This window comes from Penicillium alfredii (genome assembly GCF_028826965.1).
Source record: "Penicillium alfredii strain IBT 34128 chromosome Unknown utg000011l_segment0_segment0, whole genome shotgun sequence".
NCBI classification, from domain to species: domain Eukaryota; kingdom Fungi; phylum Ascomycota; class Eurotiomycetes; order Eurotiales; family Aspergillaceae; genus Penicillium; species Penicillium alfredii.
The window spans coordinates 1,358,661-1,375,905 of NW_026622708.1; the positions used below are offsets into that span (position 1 = coordinate 1,358,661).

Consider the following 17,245-nt stretch of genomic DNA (forward strand, 5'->3'; position numbering starts at 1 on the left):
ATGAGGGGACGACAGGAGGAGCTCTCTACCGTCGTGGGTTTGGGGGGAATGCGGGACAACAAGCCAGTGGACACGGGCGGAGGTGACAAGTGGGACAGTGTCACATGATTACCCACATTTTCCTCAATGATGCCCTTGTCTTATGTAACGGGTCACATGATCCGCAAACAGCTTTCTCGCGCGGGTTTGATCTCCTCCAGGGCTACCCCGACGACCCATTGAGCTCTATTTCGCAGTCTAAACCGGCTCGCCTGCTCGTCCTCGAATACACCACCTCGCTACAATTGGACAGAGCGTTCTAGCAGTCCGGAACCAAAATGGCGTCCAAGGGGGCATCTGTGACGGGAGGTGCTGACGGCAAGGCCGTGGCTACTGGACCGCCGAATCAAACGTGAGCTCGATTACAATGGGTCTGTTTTTCGAAGCTAAACATCCTGCAGGCTTTACTGTACCAATTTACCCGACAAGCTTCGGAAGTATGATTTGCGACTATCACTCTACACCCTCTTCTCCACGTATGGGACCGTTCTCGACGTCGTGGCCATGAAAACCCAAAAGATGCGGGGCCAGGCCCATGTTGTGTTCAAGGACATTCAGGCCAGTACCCAGGCAATGCGTGCGCTTCAGGGGTTTGACTTTTTCGGCAAACAGATGGTACGCTTCGTGCCCTTGTTGTAACGACTTTAGCGCTCACCAGGAACTTTTAGAAAATTGTCTATGCCAAGGGAACTTCTAGTGTCATGGCCAAACTCCGTGGTACATATATTGCACCCACCGCCGGCGCCGGCCCAACTGGCGTTTCCACCGATCTCCAAAAGTCCATTTTCAGCGGTCCTCCGGGCGCAATTCCCGCACGACCGACCGAGGTCAATGGAGAAGCGCATGGAGTGAAACGAGCTCGTGAGGAAGAAAGCGATGAAGAGGAAGCCCCAATGGAAGAGGATAGCGACGTGCCTATGGAAGCTTCCTCGGACGAGGATTAAGCATATCTCCATCCAACGCAGCCAATTCACAGGCCGCTGCTGGGGTGGGTTGACTGACACGAGAGAAAAAAACACAAAGTTCGAAATCTTCGCCTAGCACTCGCTGCATATGCAAGGTTCCTTCAGGCCGGGCTGGTCCCGTCTTGGGCAAAAAACTCGCGTGGGACGTGCAGGTTCACGCAATGACCCACTAGACCAAGCCAAATGAGAAGGTATATCGCGGGAGTGACACTCTGTGCGTCCGCAGTATGCGCCATGGCATTCGCCGTGTTGCATGGATGGACGAAAAAGGCCGGGGCACCAGAATCTGGATGGTACTACGAGAGAGAGAAAGAGAGAGAAAAAAAAGAGAGATGAGCTCCTGACACGAAGTCTCCGAGAAGAGAGGGCACATACGCCGAAACTGATCCCACCCATTACTCCCACACTCTTGAGTTCTTTCTTATACTGCTCTGGTACCACATATTGGTAGACCGCATCTAACCCTAGTGGGGCGTGGGTTGACCGCAATGCAAAATATAAGACGGGGACCCGGTATGTGGGCGAAAGCTGGATGTTATAGTCTATGTGTAAACTGGGGCTGGGATCACGGATGAGAGCTTCCTGCGGTGAAGAGTCAGGACAGGTAGACATATCCCTTGAAGCAAAGATAGCAGACCGGATCATGTTCCAAAGTCTCTTGGGAAGGATCGGCCAGTTGTTCGCCCGGGACCTCCGGGATGCATTGTGTGATATTGAGGCTGGTACCATTTGTCTAGTAGAGTTGAATTCGAAAAAAAAAAAAAAAAGGAACACTCCTATCAGCCTTCCAGGTCCAAAGAAAACCCCATCAGTAGATGCATGAGAGGGCAGGGATACCGTTGTGACGAGTCTCATAGACCAGCCCCCTTCCTTGGGGGCCATTTCGACCAGCGCTCGACAAGCTGCATCGAACTCCTCCACCGTCAGAACCGGAAAAGCAGATAGCATCCACGCGAATGTCAACCACGGGGGGGGGTTCCGAAAGCAGACAAGAGTCTTGGATGATTCCACGCGTTTGAATGTTCTCGGAGTTATCAGATAGCAAAATCAAAGCAAAGAAAAGAAAAATAAAAAAGAAAATGATGAAATGGCCGGATCAAGTAAATGGGAGAAGGTAAGAAGAGAACAATGGGGATGTGAGGTTGTGACGATCGGAGAGTCACCTCCACCGCTTGCGGACCCCTCCCGCATGCGGTGCATTCGACGCATCTTCTCTCTCTTTTTTAATGTTGCCTCGATGTCTTCTATCATGTCTCTCTCTCTTCTCGACATTCCTTTGCTTTTCCCTTTTCTCTTTCCCCTTTTTCCTTTTTCGTCTATTCTCCTGCTTTTTCCCTCGTACTGTATTCGTGCTTCCATTGTCTATAATCCTCCGTGATCTACGGAGTAGATTCGCTTGTGAATATCCCAGCTTCGGCGTAACCCTCCAAACTATCCCCCTCGTCTCGCTGGTCCAACCGCCCTGCGAGTCTCACCCAATTTGAAACGCGGGTCTTCTCCATCATCTCCGCGCTTCCTGCAGGGAAACCCTCAGTCCGCTAATCATCCGCCAAATTCCCAACCCAGCTGGAGTACGAGCTTGGGGCTCGGATTGATCTCTCCGTGGGCATCACTCGGGCGTGGTTTGACGTCAGTTGCCCGGGATCCGATCTTATCTGACGCTCAGAGAGAAGCTTGGACCCCCATCCCGCGGCAGGCCATTCTTCGTTTGCTCAGACAGCTGCGTGCTGGGCAACCGTCATTGAGAAACGTTGCTCGTTTGTATATCATCTGGCCTTCACCCCATGTTTCCCATGTTCTTAATTTGAACCTTGGCCTGGGAATATCTCAATCTACTTGTCTGGCACCGGGCGTCTGGGAAAAGTCATGGGAATCTCACAATCGACCCCAGCCAAAGACGAGACCCGCCGCTCCAACCGGCTTTCTAAGCCCTTTACCAAGAGCCTTCTCTCAAACACCAACCCGGTGCCTCTGGCCTGCCCCGAGGTTGAACCCCCAGAGCTTGCCACAGGGCTGATCGGATGGCAGAACCCGTGGGTTGGATCCCACATCCCCAGTCCCTCGGTTGAGACCAGAACTAGTGGTCCAAAGAAGCGGGACATTCCCCCGACACTGTTTGAATCAGAGGTGTCTGAGAACGACAGCAATCTTCACAGTTCGTGTCTTTATGATCAAAGTCCCGATCCGTCTTCGATTTCTCCAAGCTCGTCCGTTAGTCCTGCCACTAGGAGAGCTTCTTATCAACCCGAATGCGTGAGCACTTCTTCGAGATTCTCGGCTCCAGAACAACCCAGAAGATCCAACTCCATCCAGGCTCTTCCCCAACGACAGAGACATGCTGTCTACGACAGCAGAATTGAAGATGGAACATCTTCCAATACGCACTTTGTGGTTGGCAACCAGCGATTCTCGCTGACTTGCCGACGATCCTTACTGACACGGCCGGGTGTTGCTACTCGACGAACCACAAGTGCAATTCGACGGGTCCCATCACCGATTGGAGAGCCGGAGAGCTCCATCGATGACTCCGCGGAGTCAACAGTTTTGCACTGGCCTTTACCTCCTCGTCGAAGGCCCCCATTGCCGGTCCCACCTCCAGCACGGCCGAGCAGCCCTTCTGACTCGCGATATACTCAACTTGGAGCGCTGAAGCTGGGATCCCTACGGGTGGTCAATGGCTCGGCCTCTCCATGTCCCAGTGAACGCATTCCGTTGGATCAGCCCTACGTCCCAGGTCCTGGCTTGGGTCTTGGGGGTGTCGAAGCGATGGGCCCGCAAGGGTCTCTGCTGGAGATTCCATCGGGGTTCGATGTCAAGAGATCTGACGACGCCCCGGGCAGTCCCTTCTCATTCGAGAAGTCACCCACTATTGCTGTCCCATCTCATGCCAAATCCTTGTTCTCTGGGGACCCGGAGGATGAGGGGATTGGAATGTCCGACGACGCAAGGACCTCTGACAGCGGCAACAGTCAGCTGGAGAAAGATAGTGTGGACATGGGCATTGGTCGCCAAGGATCCCGATCACTCAATAAATCGGACAGTGGCTACAGCTCTGCAACTTCGGTCCGCTCTTTCCCACACAGCCGCACCCGAGGATCCTTTGATTCGCAGACGTCTGGCTCCTGCAGTACCGACAGTCCCAGGAACTTGTGGAACTCCAATGACCAAAGCTTCAGCAGACCCGGCGAAATGGTGCGCCAATTCAGTCTCCGCGAGGGTCCGCCTGGGGACAAACACTGGCTGCATCCAACGTCAACTCTCTGGTATGACCCAAGTGGTTCGAGTACGCTCTTTCCAAGCAGTTTGCGAGCGCGACGGTCTACGTTGTGTGCTCCCCGATATACAGAGTACTCCGCACAGCACGAGCCGAGTTTTGACTCCACTCATTCTGCCGCGGTGTTACCATATCCTCCTTCCCGAAGAGGCCAACCGGATTTGATGCGTGGTTCTTCGAATGGAGATTGGTTTCCCACGAGCCTTTTGAATGACACGCACGGTTCCGGCTACTCGCCGGGTCTCGACATGCCGTCTAGCTATCAACAGACGAGTACAGATGCCCAGGATCAACTTCGCAGATCTGCTTCTGAGCATCGCATTCACGTACCTAGCGATATGTGGGTCTCGCGAGTGCGTTCCCGGGGTAGATCGGGCGGTCGGGTGTGGAGTCAGAAACCTGGCGTCGATGTTCCCCCGCTGCCGACTATACTCTCCCCGGACCATCCAGATGGGGAGGAGGAAGTTGAAGGGTCTTTTTCCGAAGCCCATCGTGGCCGGTCTCGAAGCCGGAACCACAATTGTCACCGTCGCCGGTTGACGAAAGCACGCCCACAGACAGATGTTAATCTTTGACGGCTTTTTTCTTTTTCTCTTTTCTTGATTTCTCGTTGTTGGCGCTTCAATGCAGTCCTACGGTTTTCGGTGTTTTGTTGTTGTTGTTTTTTTTGTCGGCCTTTTCTATCTGGTTCTACAAAAGTTTTTGGGTACGTTTGAGGTGTTTATGGAGTTCACGGGTATACCCTTTTTTTGTCTCTCTGGCTTCTGAGATCAGAGAAGTCAATGTGAAGAGCCACTCGGCAGGATATCCCTGGAGCTCGCAGCAGGTGGATATGGGGCCTGGCAATCATGAAATCTTGGTCATTGAATGTGATCGGGTTGAATATGACTTGGTAGGAGAATGTGAACCGCGGTCACTGGCCTATCTCGGGTAGATAGCTAGGTAGTTCACGAGTGTATATCTCTTTATCTCTATTGCCCTTTTTGTCTACTCTGGCCTTTTAGTCAGCGTAGACTTCTAGTTATGTATATACATATATATTTTATCATGCCTTTCATGTCCTCAGGGCATTTCTCATATTCGTATCTATGTGTGTTCTCTAGACCCTTAGGAGCAAAGAGGCCATAGGTCTTATCATCTTTGATAGGTACCTACGTAGCTCTGTCTAGTCTTAGTAATAGACAAAAATGGCCTGTCCGAGAAATAGTCTGTCAGAACAAATATCATGTAAATCAAAATGCGGTAGCGCGCAAGTGACTTTCAAGAACAATGCACAATGCCCTGGGAGCAATTCTTGGGGAAATCTTAAGAAGTGGCTTTATACACGGATAAACACATTGGCATAACATATACATCAAGAGATATAGGACCCCAACTCTGCTCGAGTGATGACTGAAGTTAGCAGGACAAAAGCAAATCAATAACTAGTTCATTAATGAAAATCATGAGAAACCAACCAGAAAACTCATCGGATATTACGAATTCCTGGAGAGGCATACATCTCCAGTTGGCGGTGGCCTTTGCGCAGGAGATATTCGACGGCACCAAAATCCTTCTTGCTGACCGACCGCTGCTTGTCAAATTCGGCCCTACGCATGTCAGTCAGACATCGCAAATTTGGACAAAAAAAAGACATGGTTACCGGGCATAGTTCCGGAAGTTGGCCTGGGATGGCTGGAGGAAAATCCGCCTTAGCAAAATGTAGCGCGTCCCTCAAAAGAAGGGGAGAGTTGCTTACCACAGGCTTCTTGCGAATCTCCCGCAGGCATTGACGATAGAGTGACAACACCTCCCGCTGGAGACCGGAGAGTCGCGCCATGATGGCAAAGGAAGATGCGAAGGGAGAACTCCGGTTTCCGCCGGGTGTCGATCTTTCCCGGCCGAATGGAGCCCCATCTACCCCGTCTTGTTCAGTCTTGCTCTTGGACATCTCCAAACCCCAGCCATGGCTACTTTTTCAGTGAGTATTATGAATACTACTGGCTATTTCTTTGATTTATGAAAACCATAGAAATGGAACACAGCTGATTCTCTACTAGCGTCTCATCCGCTTCTTGGCTAAAGATGGTCACATCTACTACGGCGATGCTCTTCTCCCATCAGGAGTGAACGACATTGCCAAGGTAACTCAGGCCAGAGTCATCCAGGGTGACATCTTTGGTCCGTATCGTGTGACTGACCAGGTCGCCGAAGTGCGGATGCTCCTGGCGCCGTTGGCGCGCCAGGACATCGGCACTGTCCGCTGCTTGGGGCTCAATTACGAGCAGCACGCGAAAGAGTCAAACCTGCCAATTCCCAAATATCCCGTGCTGTTCTTCAAGCCAGTCACCTCGATCGCCGGCCCGGGAGATAATATCCCCGTCTCCCTTCTCGCCCAGGAGGGTGAGGGGCTGGACTACGAGTGTGAGCTGGTCGCTGTCATCGGCAAAGAGGCCAAGAATGTCCCGGAAAGCAAGGCTTTGGATTATGTCCTGGGATATGCCATCGGGAACGACGTCTCCCACCGAGACTGGCAGATCAAACGGGGCGGCGGACAGTGGGGACTTGGGAAAGGCTTCGATGGTTGGGCCCCGTTTGGACCGGGCATTGTCTCCTCCCAAGTCATCACGGATCCAAATGCTCTCCAGATCACGACCAAGTTGAATGGCCAGACCGTTCAGTCGTCCTCTACCAAGGACATGATATTCGGCGTGGCTCAGACGATCGCCTTCCTGTCCCAGGGCACGACCCTTTTGCCTGGAGATCTGATCTTCACGGGAACGTAAGTACTTCCCCTTTGCTCCCATAACCGATTCCCTGGAGGTACTGACTAGGGATCTGTTCAGCCCCCAAGGTGTGGGTATGGGCCGAAAGCCTGCCCTGTGGCTGAAGGATGGCGACTCTGTCGAGGTGTCGCTGGAGGGAGTGGGTTCCTGTGTGAACCGGGTGGTCTATGACAAACCTGGCCCGAAGCTGTAAACTGCATCTCCAATTGGAGTGCAAAGTCTGTTGTTCCGCGAGCTTTGGAAATTGTATATACGTTCACTTTTCGTCCATATTTTTTTGCCTTTACCTGCTTCATGCCAAATCTTTTGCGCCCTTAAACCCGTGTGCATTTCATGGAAGATAACGAAAAGAACAGTATACATGAGACAGGTCTAGTTCGTCTGGGCCCCGTACCCCTTGATCCTTTCGGCGAAAGCCCAGCTTTGACTCTCTAACTGTTCATCCTCCTTCAGATCAATGCCCTCCTGGGTGATCACTGCTATCGAATATTTGTCCAGACTCCGAGCATCCCGGTAGAACAAAACCTTCAAGCAATCCTTCAGGGCCGACACAGCCTGCTCCCGGGTGACTTCCTCGATGGGTTTCTCATCCGGGAACAACCGGCGCAGAATCGGGACCGCCAGGTGGGCACCGAAGCCCGTCGCCAGGTGCGGGGCCGAGAATGTTGTCCCCAGGAGATCGGCCGAGCTGAGAAACGGCTTTCCCTCCCCATCGAAACCTGCGACGAGGACGTGATTCCACAGTGGATTGAACTCGGAGCGTCTTTTATAGAAGACCTTAGCCAGATAGGTGTGCAGGTTCTTCGCGTTGAGCATGTTGCCATGGGTCGAGTAGTTCTCCCGGATATCGATGGATTCGAGGAGACGGTCAATGTATTGCATGTCGGATACATCGCCGCCGAACCCAACCACCGCTTGGTTGCCAAAAACACGCAGGCGCTTCACGTCAGTGAAGCGGGCCAGAGATCCGTACGATGCTAGATGGTAGCGTGTTAATTGAAGATGCCGAGACAGTGAGAGTAGCGGGTTTATGGTCAACCAAGGGAAGAACATACCCAAGTTGTCGGTCGCGAGAGCCACGCCTCCATTGAACTTGATGCCCACCACTGACGTTCCCGTCACAGCCGGCGACATAGTGTGTGTCTTGGGGCCGGAGGTCTGAAGATATGAATGGTTGTAGGCGCCGTAAACATCGTCTCTGGGCTACAAAGCATCATTAGCAACGGACGGTGAGGATTGGAGAGGCGATCAGCATACACGACCCCAAGCTTCAGGAAAGTGATTCATAATGGGCAGAGCAGGTAGAACGCAAGAGCGAGCAAATTTCGAAGACAGGTCCAGCGAAGAGGGGAGTGAAAAGGGTGGAAGAGCGATGACGATACGGTAGCTTAGGCAGTCGAGAGCTGACGAGAGCTCCACGCTGACTAAGCATACATAGTGCCGCTAAAATAATTACCTCCAGGACTAGGGAGTATCGAAGGTATATCCATGGTAGTAAGTAGGTTCTACTAGAGAGAGCAATTCATTCAAGATGCCTATGTGACATTTATTATGCCATTCCTGAACACGCTTTTTGACCCATAATTCCACGTTGCGGGTCAATTGAAAGCCGCCGGAACCGCCACCCCTCGAGTTCGTATCTAAAGTTTTCCCTACTTCAACTCCCTTCAGCTTAAATCATATCCTTATTCAAGACTTTCACAGAGGGATGGCGGAATCTCAGTTTCAGTTGGAGAGCTCCTCGCGTCTGTATCACGTCTATAAAACCTCCTTCCAGAGGCACTATGATATCAAGTCTGATGATCAGCCCCTCTGCCACGGGGAAGTCTCCTTGTTCACTCCCAACAAGCCCGACCTCATCCTTCACGCTGGAGCCAACAATCAAGCACCGGTTGTAGCGGTCTGCAAATTTCTCAAGCTCTCCGGCAGTTACAAACTGGGCCTCGGGGACCCTGACGACCTTCACAATGTCCAATGGGAGGATATGACCCGGGAAAACACCCTTGGCTCCAAGTACCGATTCGAGATGACCCTGCCTTCTTTGGGCGATGGCCCGGGCGAGCGACGCTCTTTCTGGTGGAAACGAACCCGTACCGTCGCAGTGGACGGTGCGGCGCCCCCTAAGTGGTGGAGTGACCGCAACTACAAACTGGTGGATGAGCAGACCGAGCAGGTCCTGGCGGTCTTCACAAGTGAAAGAACTTATCACAAGTGCGGGAAGATTCAGGTCATGGTCGAATACGGGAAGAATTTTGATACGATGATCTTCATTTCTTGTCTGACCATGTATGAGAAGGATAAACGGCGGGATAATCGCGGGGCTGGCAGCGGCGGCGGGGGCGGGGGGTAGACTGTCTGCTTCCATGTTTCATGTGTGTTGCACAGCTCAAGTCCTTGCCCCGAGAGAACCTCCCGCTTGATATGTAGTCTTTTCCATCCTGGGGCCGCCACAATGTATGTTCGCCGCTGACCCTTCTGTTGGTCGCGATTTTGGCATCTATGGTTCAGTTGATTTCATACAAGGCGAAGAGTTGTGCTAGCTCTTCGTGAATATCAGTGTACCCCGCGGCGCAAGTGGGCCCAACACTGCCAGTTCGCATTTCAGGCCTCTGGGGAATCACTTCCAAGGTCCAAACCTTTGGAAAAGTGATATTGAGCCATGATAAATATCGCTCGCTCAAGGATGAGGTTTTCTTCTTGTTTCTGAATCGGATGCGGGCCCTAGACGACTGGCCGCCGGAGAGCCAGAGACAAATTCAATGGTGTCTCTTTGACCAGAAGCCTTTTTATCTTCCATTTGGCGACGAAGGTCTTGCTGGGTTTTGAGAAGCTCTTCCTTAAAGCCCCACAAAGGTAATGTAGAAGTATCCCATACGTCGGCTGGCAAGGACGTGTCGTATTGGGACCGCTCACCGATACCGGCATGGTCCATCATTTTCATCAATAAGCTTGGGTTTTTCAGCGAGGAAGAGCTCGCCAGTTTGGAGTTGAAATGTACACCTTGTTTCTTCAGTGAGAGAAAATGTTCGAATTTTGCGTTCGCAGCAGGATCGGGGGACCCAGGAGGTGATAGAGGGATGTCCAGATTGGGGACCGGAGGTAGTGTCAAATCCTGAATAAGTGTCCGTGATGCCGCGAATGGGGAGGAGCGACCATTGGCCGACTGTTCAGCTTCTAAGGGCTGCACTCTCTCGATAGATGCTGGTCCGAGAACAGGGCCATTGGGAAGTTTATGGGTGGCCTCGGTTGACAGTGGCCGACCGCGTTCATGATGGATTGGAGTCGGAACTGAGGCCGAAGTTAGCGCGAAAGGAATCAACCCCAGTGACTCGGATGAAGGTGTACCTGTATTCGTGGGCGAGGCTGCAACTGGGGGCCCTTTATCACCCTACTGAATAGCTCAGTAACAGCATATGTATGGGGAAAACAATGAGATCCTCATACCTTTGAGCCTGACGGGGTAACCTTGGCTTCCACCTCGTCCTCGCTGCTGCTGTCGTACGCACCCAGGCCGAGCATGGTGTCGGAGATATGTCCAAATCTTGGCTAATTGGGTCAATCGCAAGGCGAGGCTAAGTGGATTTCAACCAGTAGAGATCCTCCAGCTGCTGATCTATCTAAATTGACCAGAGACGGAATCAGGATTGTGTGGAATCGCGAGAGGAACGAGAGATATTTGAAGCATCGAAGCTGCCGGGCGGGAGCTGAAGCGTTACGTAAGCGAAGGCAGCTGCCGCATCGCGTCAGACGTCTGCGTTGCTTCACCCGTCACTGGATCTCGTCAAATCATCTTCCTTCCTCTTTGCCCTTCTAATTCCTTGCAGGTGCTCCTGGAAAACCCAGTTGTTACTCCAACATCATTCCTTCCACTATGACCTCTCTCATGGATCACCCGTCTCGCGGTGAGACCATCGGCTACTCCTTCTCTCAACCAACAGCTGCCCCCGTTAAAGAGCATTCGTTTTATCCGTATGTCTCAGCCTTTCTGGCATTTCTATTGTTGATGCTAATGGTTTGATGCTAGGTACACTGACAACGGTGGCTCAACCCTGGGCATTACGGGCTCTGATTTCGCTATCCTTGCCGGCGACACCCGCTCCACATCAGGGTACAACATCAACTCCCGCATGGTTCCCAAAGTCTTCAAGATTGGCGGAGATGATGAAACTGGGGAAGGAGCTCATATCCTCCTTTCTGTTGTTGGATTCGCCGCCGACGGCAATGCCCTCAAAGAACGGCTGGACACCGTGGTGAAGATGTACAAGTATCAACATGGGAAATCCATGTCAGTCGGAGCCTGTGCTCAGCGACTGTCGACAATTCTCTACCAGAAGCGGTTTTTCCCGTACTACGTGCACGCAATCCTGGCCGGCTTGGATGAGGAGGGCAAGGGTGCTCTTTACAGCTACGATCCCGTGGGCTCGTATGAGAGGGAGCAGTGCCGAGCTGCCGGTGCTGCTTCAAGCTTGATCATGCCTTTCCTGGACAATCAAGTCAACTTCAAGAATCAATATATCCCGGGAAGCGGCGAGGGACACGCACTGGAACCCAAGAAGGCCGAGCCTCTCCCCCAAGAGACCGTCAAGCAACTGGTACGGGATGCCTTTACGAGTGCTGTGGAGAGACATATCGAGGTCGGTGATCACCTGCAAGTGATGATTATCACCAAAGATGGGGTCGAGGAAGTGTATCACCCGTTGAAGAAGGATTAGAGTGCGGGTCATTGTTGATGACCGCTGAACACAAGAACGACGAACTTTTGTCCCATGCCTTGGTCATTTCAAATATAATCAAAAACCAACGAAGACTTTTTATTTTAAAGATTGCTACATCTTATGTCATGCCCATATGATCGTTAAGCCCAGTACTCCAGAACGCCCCCACCATGCCGAATGATGAAATAGCAGAAGTCGTGGGAATCAGAAGCGCTCCTTCATTCGTGATGCGACCGTTCGAAGGTTGCCATAAACCTTGCCCTGTTACGTATGAGCAGAAGAGACCCCAAGTTTCTGCAGAATGTAGGGACTTACCGGAGGGCTACCCAAGATCAAACTAACAATCGCCTCTCGTGCAATATGGATGTTCTTGAACCCGCCAAGAATGTGGATCTTTTGGTCGGCGAGCACAACTCTTGTGCGACTTGCGTTCTCGATTGCAAATTTGGTCTTTCCATCCTTGCCCGCGATGCGCCCGATAGCGCGGCCCAAATGCTCTCCGTTAAGAGTTTTCACATCCTTGATTTCAAAAGTTTCAATGTACAAATCATCAAGACGGAGGAGAGCGATCGCATCGTCGATATCAAAGCCGAGTGTGAAGGCCTTGACGAAATCCGCGCCTTTCTGCAAGGCTCCCACGTCATTGGTAAATTTCGAGGTGCGCAACTCCACTGCTCGGCTCTTGACGTTCATCCGGACTTGCAGCTTTAGGTGCTCGACAATGGGAGGGCAGATCTTCATCCAGTTTGCTTTGAGGGGAGTCATGCGGTGTGGTGGGACGGGAACCTTGCGTGTCTCGATCCGATAGGCAGTATTGGTGTCCTTGGCTGGTGTGAAAACAGGACGGCCTTCTTCGTCAATGCGCATCTCATTATCATCGGCAGACTCGGCGACAGGATTCGAGGAGCCTTCTTCAAGCGTTCCCTGGGCGTCAATCAAAATCTCATCGTCCTGATCTATTTAACAGTCAGCTTCTGCGACTCCCGCAATTGAGATTTTCCACTGACCGAGTGCAGAATTTGCAGGCTGAAGCGCCGGGGCTTCTGGTTGGCGAAGAGCTGTAGGTGCCGGCATGGTTGTTGGGGTGGTTAGAAAAGAGAAAGAAAAAAAAGACCCAAGTTGTTATCGCAGAAATTATCAGTCCTTCCCCCCACCGCAAAAAAACGTGTGGATTTTCGTGGTGCAAACAAGACAAACCCCTATGATTTCATGCTTTTGCTTTCGCTCCCGTCTGAGCTTCGACACTCCCGATATCTTGGATTCACAGCCCTTTCTCGTGACTTGCTCTTGTTCATTGTTCTCTTTTCTTTTTAGGAGATCCAGGATGTAAAGGCAACGATGTCCGCCAATCTGGGACGTCGGCTATATGCCCATTTCTGGGAAACTGCAAATCCATTCTTTGGCCGCATACGAACAAATCGTATCTCTTCTACCCCCGGTACTTCGAGTCCAAGGACATTCTTCAACTCGTTCTTTGTCAATCACCCCAAGCGGCTTTCGACTTCCACCGGGAAACCCACTCACCTTACCAGAAGATTCGCCTCTGGAGGATTCCTCGTCCTCGTGTCTCCCAGTTCAGCTGCGGTAGAGACCAGTGCAGCATGCATCATTCCCCCGGGAGCGATTGCATCCCAGCATGTCTGGAAACGAGCTTTGCATACATCACACGATGACAAAAAAGGCGCCAACCCTGCTCGAGACCCTCAAGTACACAATGATGACGACCCTTCCTCCCAAACCGTCGAGCAGCCCAACAAACACGCCACCACCCAGGCATCATCTACAACGAAACCACCCCAGGAAACTTATTACCGCGCGCCCAGTAATCGCCACTTGATGGATCGCTTGCCGCATATGCCTCATTTACATCGACCGACCAAGGAAGAACTTTTGGCTGCCGCGAATGGGTTTTGGTCGCGCCTCAAGGTGCGATTTAAGTGGTTTTCTATACGAAGCGTGCGGCCATTCAATTTAGACGAGATCACTGCGTTATTCTCATGGGTTCTGCTGGGCCATGTGGTTTGGGTAGTGCTGGGAACTACGACCTTCTTCTCGCTACTGATTCTTGCAATCAACACAGTCTTTGCTCAGGGTATGTTTGGATTTGATATTCTGCACGACATTGGCTTCTGACCTCTTTCGACAGAAACACTAGCAGGATGGGTGGGCAACTATCTCACCAAGTCGTCCGGAGTGAAGGTCGTCTTCGAATCCGCAATCGTGCCCAAATGGAAAAATGGCGTCATCACGTTCAAAAATGTATTTGTGTCGAAACGACCAGGCCAAGGTACTGGTAACGTCAGCAAAGGCTCGCCCAAGACTGCCGCCGCCGCCGCCGCCGCTCGTGGGGACTCGGGGTCAGAAGATCCTCAGCTCGTGCCCGAAGAGGAAGATACCAACTACACACAGTTTGACCTATCGATTGAGACAGTGAACGTCACCCTGTCGTTTGCAAAGTGGCTCAATGGCAAAGGTCTGCTTCGTGATGTCGAGGTGAAGGGAATCCGAGGTGTCGTCGACCGCCGATATGTTCACTGGTCGGATGATGACTTAGACCCGAAGTCCTATCGACATGAACACAATCCTGGTGATTTTGAAATAGACTCCTTCAAAATGGATGATTTGCTGGTTACAATCTATCAGCCCGATGATTTTCGGCCATTTTCCGTCAGCATCTTCTCATGCGACCTTCCTCAGTTGCGGAAGCAATGGCTCTTTTATGATTTTCTTTCTGCCAACATGATGTCCGGGTCCTTTGACAACTCACTATTCACCATACATCCTCGCCAAACCCACGGCTTTACTGGTGCTCAACTGGACGATGGCACCGGAGAAGATGGCAGGCCGAGCCCCTGGAAAAAACACAGCAGAATCCGGGTGGATGGGCTTAATATTGACCACCTCAACCGTGGTGTCCCGGGACCGTTTTCCTGGATCCACGAGGGGACCGTCGACATTGTTGCCGACATCATGTTCCCCACGGAGAACGACGAAAGCTTGGCCAAGGTCATGACGGATTTCTACGACCGACTGGAAGCCACTGTCACGTCCAACCAGTACTCGGAGTCTCTACCTCAGCGTTCTGACGAGGAATCGGAATCTGCATCAAGTGCAAATCGGCGATTCCTTGCCATGGACCTACGCCTTCATCTCAACAACGTGCGAGCAGTCGTTCCCATCTTTACCCGGGATCTTTCTTACATCAACAACGCACTCATTCGCCCAATTGTCGCCTACATCAATTCAAAACGCACTTTTATTCCCATCAACTGCCGCCTGGTCAAGCGCGTCGGAGACTTTGACGGCAGCTGGACCACCTTTGATAGCGGCCTGATGGATGACCTGTCAGCTGCAGTGAGTGTCCCCTCTTTGTGTTTCCCATTTCCCAGTTCAGTGCTAATCATGTTAAAAGACCTATGATGCCTTTGCTCGCGATGTGGTAGATGATCAAGCCCGGAAGAGGCGGTTTAAAAAAGTCGGATTTTGGTCCCTTCAGCTGGCCGCCCAGGCCATCTTTATGGGAATGGCGGGTAACATCGCCTGACTTGTGTATTTCTCTTGGGCGTTCTCTCTTTCCGGGAGGGTTGGTTGTATTATATGGCGGTTGCATCTGTGGGAGTCCCGGGTCATTCCATTCATCGATTTATTCTCGTGATTTCTTAGACATGTAGATGTTGCCTCGATTGTATCCACAAGTACACACCCGCAGTTACCATCGTACTTTTTATATTGGATTCGATTCGATTATCTTTTTCTTTCCTATGTTTTTCGTGACCGGGTGTTTTATTGATCAGGTGGTCTTGTTGAATTAGCTAATTCTTTGCAGTCGGGTATCTACCCCGGATTCTCCGCACTCCAAGGGTTGAACTCTCGCGCTATCATGATCTGTCATGGCGAGTCTTCTCGCCTTTCTTTGTATTTTTGGGTTTAGTTTTTGGACATCTACTAATGCATGGGATGAAAGCAAGTGGACAGTGTCAAACGAACTCTTCGACTCGCTCGAGGAACTGGCACGGCTGGTTGACATCTCCTACTGTGTCGGTACTACCGGGATTCAAAAGCCCTTCCAGTGTCTCAGCCACTGTGCCGAATTTCCAGATTTGGAGCTGGTGACAGTGAGCTGCTTAATTTCCGGCTTGATCATTCCGCAAATCTTCTAACGGCTGCTCTGACTAGACCTGGAATACTGGAGTTCTTCTATCCGACTCGTGTGGCTATGTCGCCCTCTCTCACCCACCCTCTCCGAAACGCATCCTCGTCGCATTCCGTGGCACCTACTCTCTTACAAACACAATCATCGACCTCTTGGCCTACCCGCAGTCATACGTGCCCTACCCCGGCGACAGCCATGACCAGAGGAATGGGACCAAGCTCCCCTCAGCGCCGCGATGCGAAAACTGCACAGTGCATGCCGGGTTCATGACGTCCTGGCTCAACACTCGCTCCGTAGTGCTATCGTCTGTATCAGCGGCGCGGGAGAAGTTCCCCGATTACGAAGTCACTCTCGTGGGTCACTCGCTCGGGGGCGCTGTCGCAGCGCTGGCTGGTCTCGAAATGCGCCTGAAGGGCTGGGATCCGCAGGTGACGTCATTTGGAGAGCCGATGGTCGGAAATGGGGCTTTTGTCCAATTTCTCAATCAGCACTTCCAGCTCTCCTCAAAACACAGCAAAGCAACCAGTGACTCACCGCGCGACAAACATCTACGTTTCCGCCGTGTCACTCACGTTGGTGACCCGGTGCCTCTGCTTCCGCTTCAGGAATGGGACTACGAGGCGCATGCTGGCGAAATCTTTATCTCTAAACAGGACCTACCTCCCTCCATTGAAGATCTCCAGCCGTGCGTCGGGAATTGTGACCCGCGCTGCATTGCTGGGCCAGAGACCACTGACCTTCTCCGAACCCTAAAGATGGACCCGAGTATTCACAGGCCTGTTAGCGTCTCCAGCTGTCCACCCAGCCAAGATGACGTGGACCTTGAAACGGCAGACCAAGCCAAACAAGTCATCTTAGGGCAGCGGACGAGTCGCGGTCGAAGCAGCCCTGCAGACTGCGACCGAAACCAGGCCAACGGCCTGTTGCATTCTATCCACTGGGACTGGTCTATTCCCGCGCGATATCGAATCTGGCAGCTCTTCTGTGCCCACCGCGACTACTTCTGGCGGATTGGTCTGTGTATTCCGGGCGGGGATCCGACTGGATGAATTTCTTTTGAGTTAGGCTTAGATTCAATCCTGGTATTAAGTTGGCATGGCAAACATCTGCACAGGAGTTTAAATATATCGAAGATTGTCATTGATGGCCAAGGAATGAACTATGGCAACATTCTGAAGTACATGCTAAAACGGGGAACTGTGGGAGATGCTTAGGATTCCGCAAGGCGTTGGACAGAAACATGCCAGAAAGTCCAAAAGAAATATGTCAACATTCGACTGCAAATAAAATAGGAAGAAAGTGGCTATGAACAAGAAGAAAGTCGACCACTTGTT

At 51.8% G+C, this 17,245-nt stretch overlaps 13 protein-coding genes across 13 annotated transcripts; 8 read left to right on the forward strand and 5 right to left on the reverse strand.

The window, feature by feature from the left end:
• Positions 1-302, forward strand: NUU61_008909 (uncharacterized protein; the record flags this gene model as incomplete). Its single annotated transcript, XM_056659434.1, has 2 exons — positions 1-82; positions 172-302. The coding sequence occupies 2 exons, from the start codon at positions 1-3 to the stop codon at positions 300-302; spliced, it is 213 nt and encodes a 70-aa protein (XP_056507727.1).
• Positions 303-317: 15 nt separating this feature from the next.
• On the forward strand, positions 318-983 carry NUU61_008910 (U2 snRNP complex subunit MSL1; the record flags this gene model as incomplete). Its single annotated transcript, XM_056659435.1, has 3 exons — positions 318-391; positions 441-654; positions 708-983. 3 exons carry the CDS (start codon positions 318-320, stop codon positions 981-983), a joined length of 564 nt encoding a protein of 187 aa, XP_056507728.1.
• Positions 984-1,105: 122 nt separating this feature from the next.
• Positions 1,106-1,952, reverse strand: NUU61_008911 (ATG3/ATG10 family protein; the record flags this gene model as incomplete). The annotated part of the gene is made up of 2 exons (XM_056659436.1): positions 1,106-1,300; positions 1,380-1,952. 2 exons carry the CDS (start codon positions 1,950-1,952, stop codon positions 1,106-1,108), a joined length of 768 nt encoding a protein of 255 aa, XP_056507729.1.
• Positions 1,953-2,870: 918 nt separating this feature from the next.
• On the forward strand, positions 2,871-4,853 carry NUU61_008912 (uncharacterized protein; the record flags this gene model as incomplete). Its single annotated transcript, XM_056659437.1, has 1 exon — positions 2,871-4,853. The coding sequence occupies one exon, from the start codon at positions 2,871-2,873 to the stop codon at positions 4,851-4,853; it is 1,983 nt and encodes a 660-aa protein (XP_056507730.1).
• An 890-nt stretch (positions 4,854-5,743) lies between these two features.
• NUU61_008913 (uncharacterized protein) lies at positions 5,744-6,097 on the reverse strand (the record flags this gene model as incomplete). The annotated part of the gene is made up of 2 exons (XM_056659438.1): positions 5,744-5,848; positions 6,017-6,097. 2 exons carry the CDS (start codon positions 6,095-6,097, stop codon positions 5,744-5,746), a joined length of 186 nt encoding a protein of 61 aa, XP_056507731.1.
• Positions 6,098-6,223: 126 nt separating this feature from the next.
• Positions 6,224-7,236, forward strand: NUU61_008914 (fumarylacetoacetate hydrolase family protein; the record flags this gene model as incomplete). Its single annotated transcript, XM_056659439.1, has 3 exons — positions 6,224-6,238; positions 6,318-7,039; positions 7,104-7,236. 3 exons carry the CDS (start codon positions 6,224-6,226, stop codon positions 7,234-7,236), a joined length of 870 nt encoding a protein of 289 aa, XP_056507732.1.
• Positions 7,237-7,415: 179 nt separating this feature from the next.
• Positions 7,416-8,330, reverse strand: pre4 (proteasome core particle subunit beta 7; the record flags this gene model as incomplete). Its single annotated transcript, XM_056659440.1, has 3 exons — positions 7,416-8,020; positions 8,099-8,246; positions 8,301-8,330. The coding sequence occupies 3 exons, from the start codon at positions 8,328-8,330 to the stop codon at positions 7,416-7,418; spliced, it is 783 nt and encodes a 260-aa protein (XP_056507733.1).
• A 421-nt stretch (positions 8,331-8,751) lies between these two features.
• NUU61_008916 (uncharacterized protein) lies at positions 8,752-9,393 on the forward strand (the record flags this gene model as incomplete). Its single annotated transcript, XM_056659441.1, has 1 exon — positions 8,752-9,393. The coding sequence occupies one exon, from the start codon at positions 8,752-8,754 to the stop codon at positions 9,391-9,393; it is 642 nt and encodes a 213-aa protein (XP_056507734.1).
• A 327-nt stretch (positions 9,394-9,720) lies between these two features.
• On the reverse strand, positions 9,721-10,562 carry NUU61_008917 (HCNGP domain-containing protein; the record flags this gene model as incomplete). Its single annotated transcript, XM_056659442.1, has 2 exons — positions 9,721-10,431; positions 10,488-10,562. The coding sequence occupies 2 exons, from the start codon at positions 10,560-10,562 to the stop codon at positions 9,721-9,723; spliced, it is 786 nt and encodes a 261-aa protein (XP_056507735.1).
• Positions 10,563-10,914: 352 nt separating this feature from the next.
• Positions 10,915-11,755, forward strand: prs3 (proteasome core particle subunit beta 6; the record flags this gene model as incomplete). The annotated part of the gene is made up of 2 exons (XM_056659443.1): positions 10,915-11,012; positions 11,068-11,755. 2 exons carry the CDS (start codon positions 10,915-10,917, stop codon positions 11,753-11,755), a joined length of 786 nt encoding a protein of 261 aa, XP_056507736.1.
• Positions 11,756-11,962: 207 nt separating this feature from the next.
• On the reverse strand, positions 11,963-12,832 carry NUU61_008919 (pre-rRNA-processing protein PNO1; the record flags this gene model as incomplete). Its single annotated transcript, XM_056659444.1, has 3 exons — positions 11,963-12,019; positions 12,074-12,714; positions 12,766-12,832. The coding sequence occupies 3 exons, from the start codon at positions 12,830-12,832 to the stop codon at positions 11,963-11,965; spliced, it is 765 nt and encodes a 254-aa protein (XP_056507737.1).
• Positions 12,833-13,096: 264 nt separating this feature from the next.
• NUU61_008920 (mitochondrial distribution and morphology protein) lies at positions 13,097-15,302 on the forward strand (the record flags this gene model as incomplete). Its single annotated transcript, XM_056659445.1, has 3 exons — positions 13,097-13,850; positions 13,905-15,112; positions 15,171-15,302. 3 exons carry the CDS (start codon positions 13,097-13,099, stop codon positions 15,300-15,302), a joined length of 2,094 nt encoding a protein of 697 aa, XP_056507738.1.
• A 346-nt stretch (positions 15,303-15,648) lies between these two features.
• NUU61_008921 (lipase family protein) lies at positions 15,649-16,960 on the forward strand (the record flags this gene model as incomplete). The annotated part of the gene is made up of 2 exons (XM_056659446.1): positions 15,649-15,873; positions 15,935-16,960. 2 exons carry the CDS (start codon positions 15,649-15,651, stop codon positions 16,958-16,960), a joined length of 1,251 nt encoding a protein of 416 aa, XP_056507739.1.
• Positions 16,961-17,245: the final 285 nt, after the last annotated feature.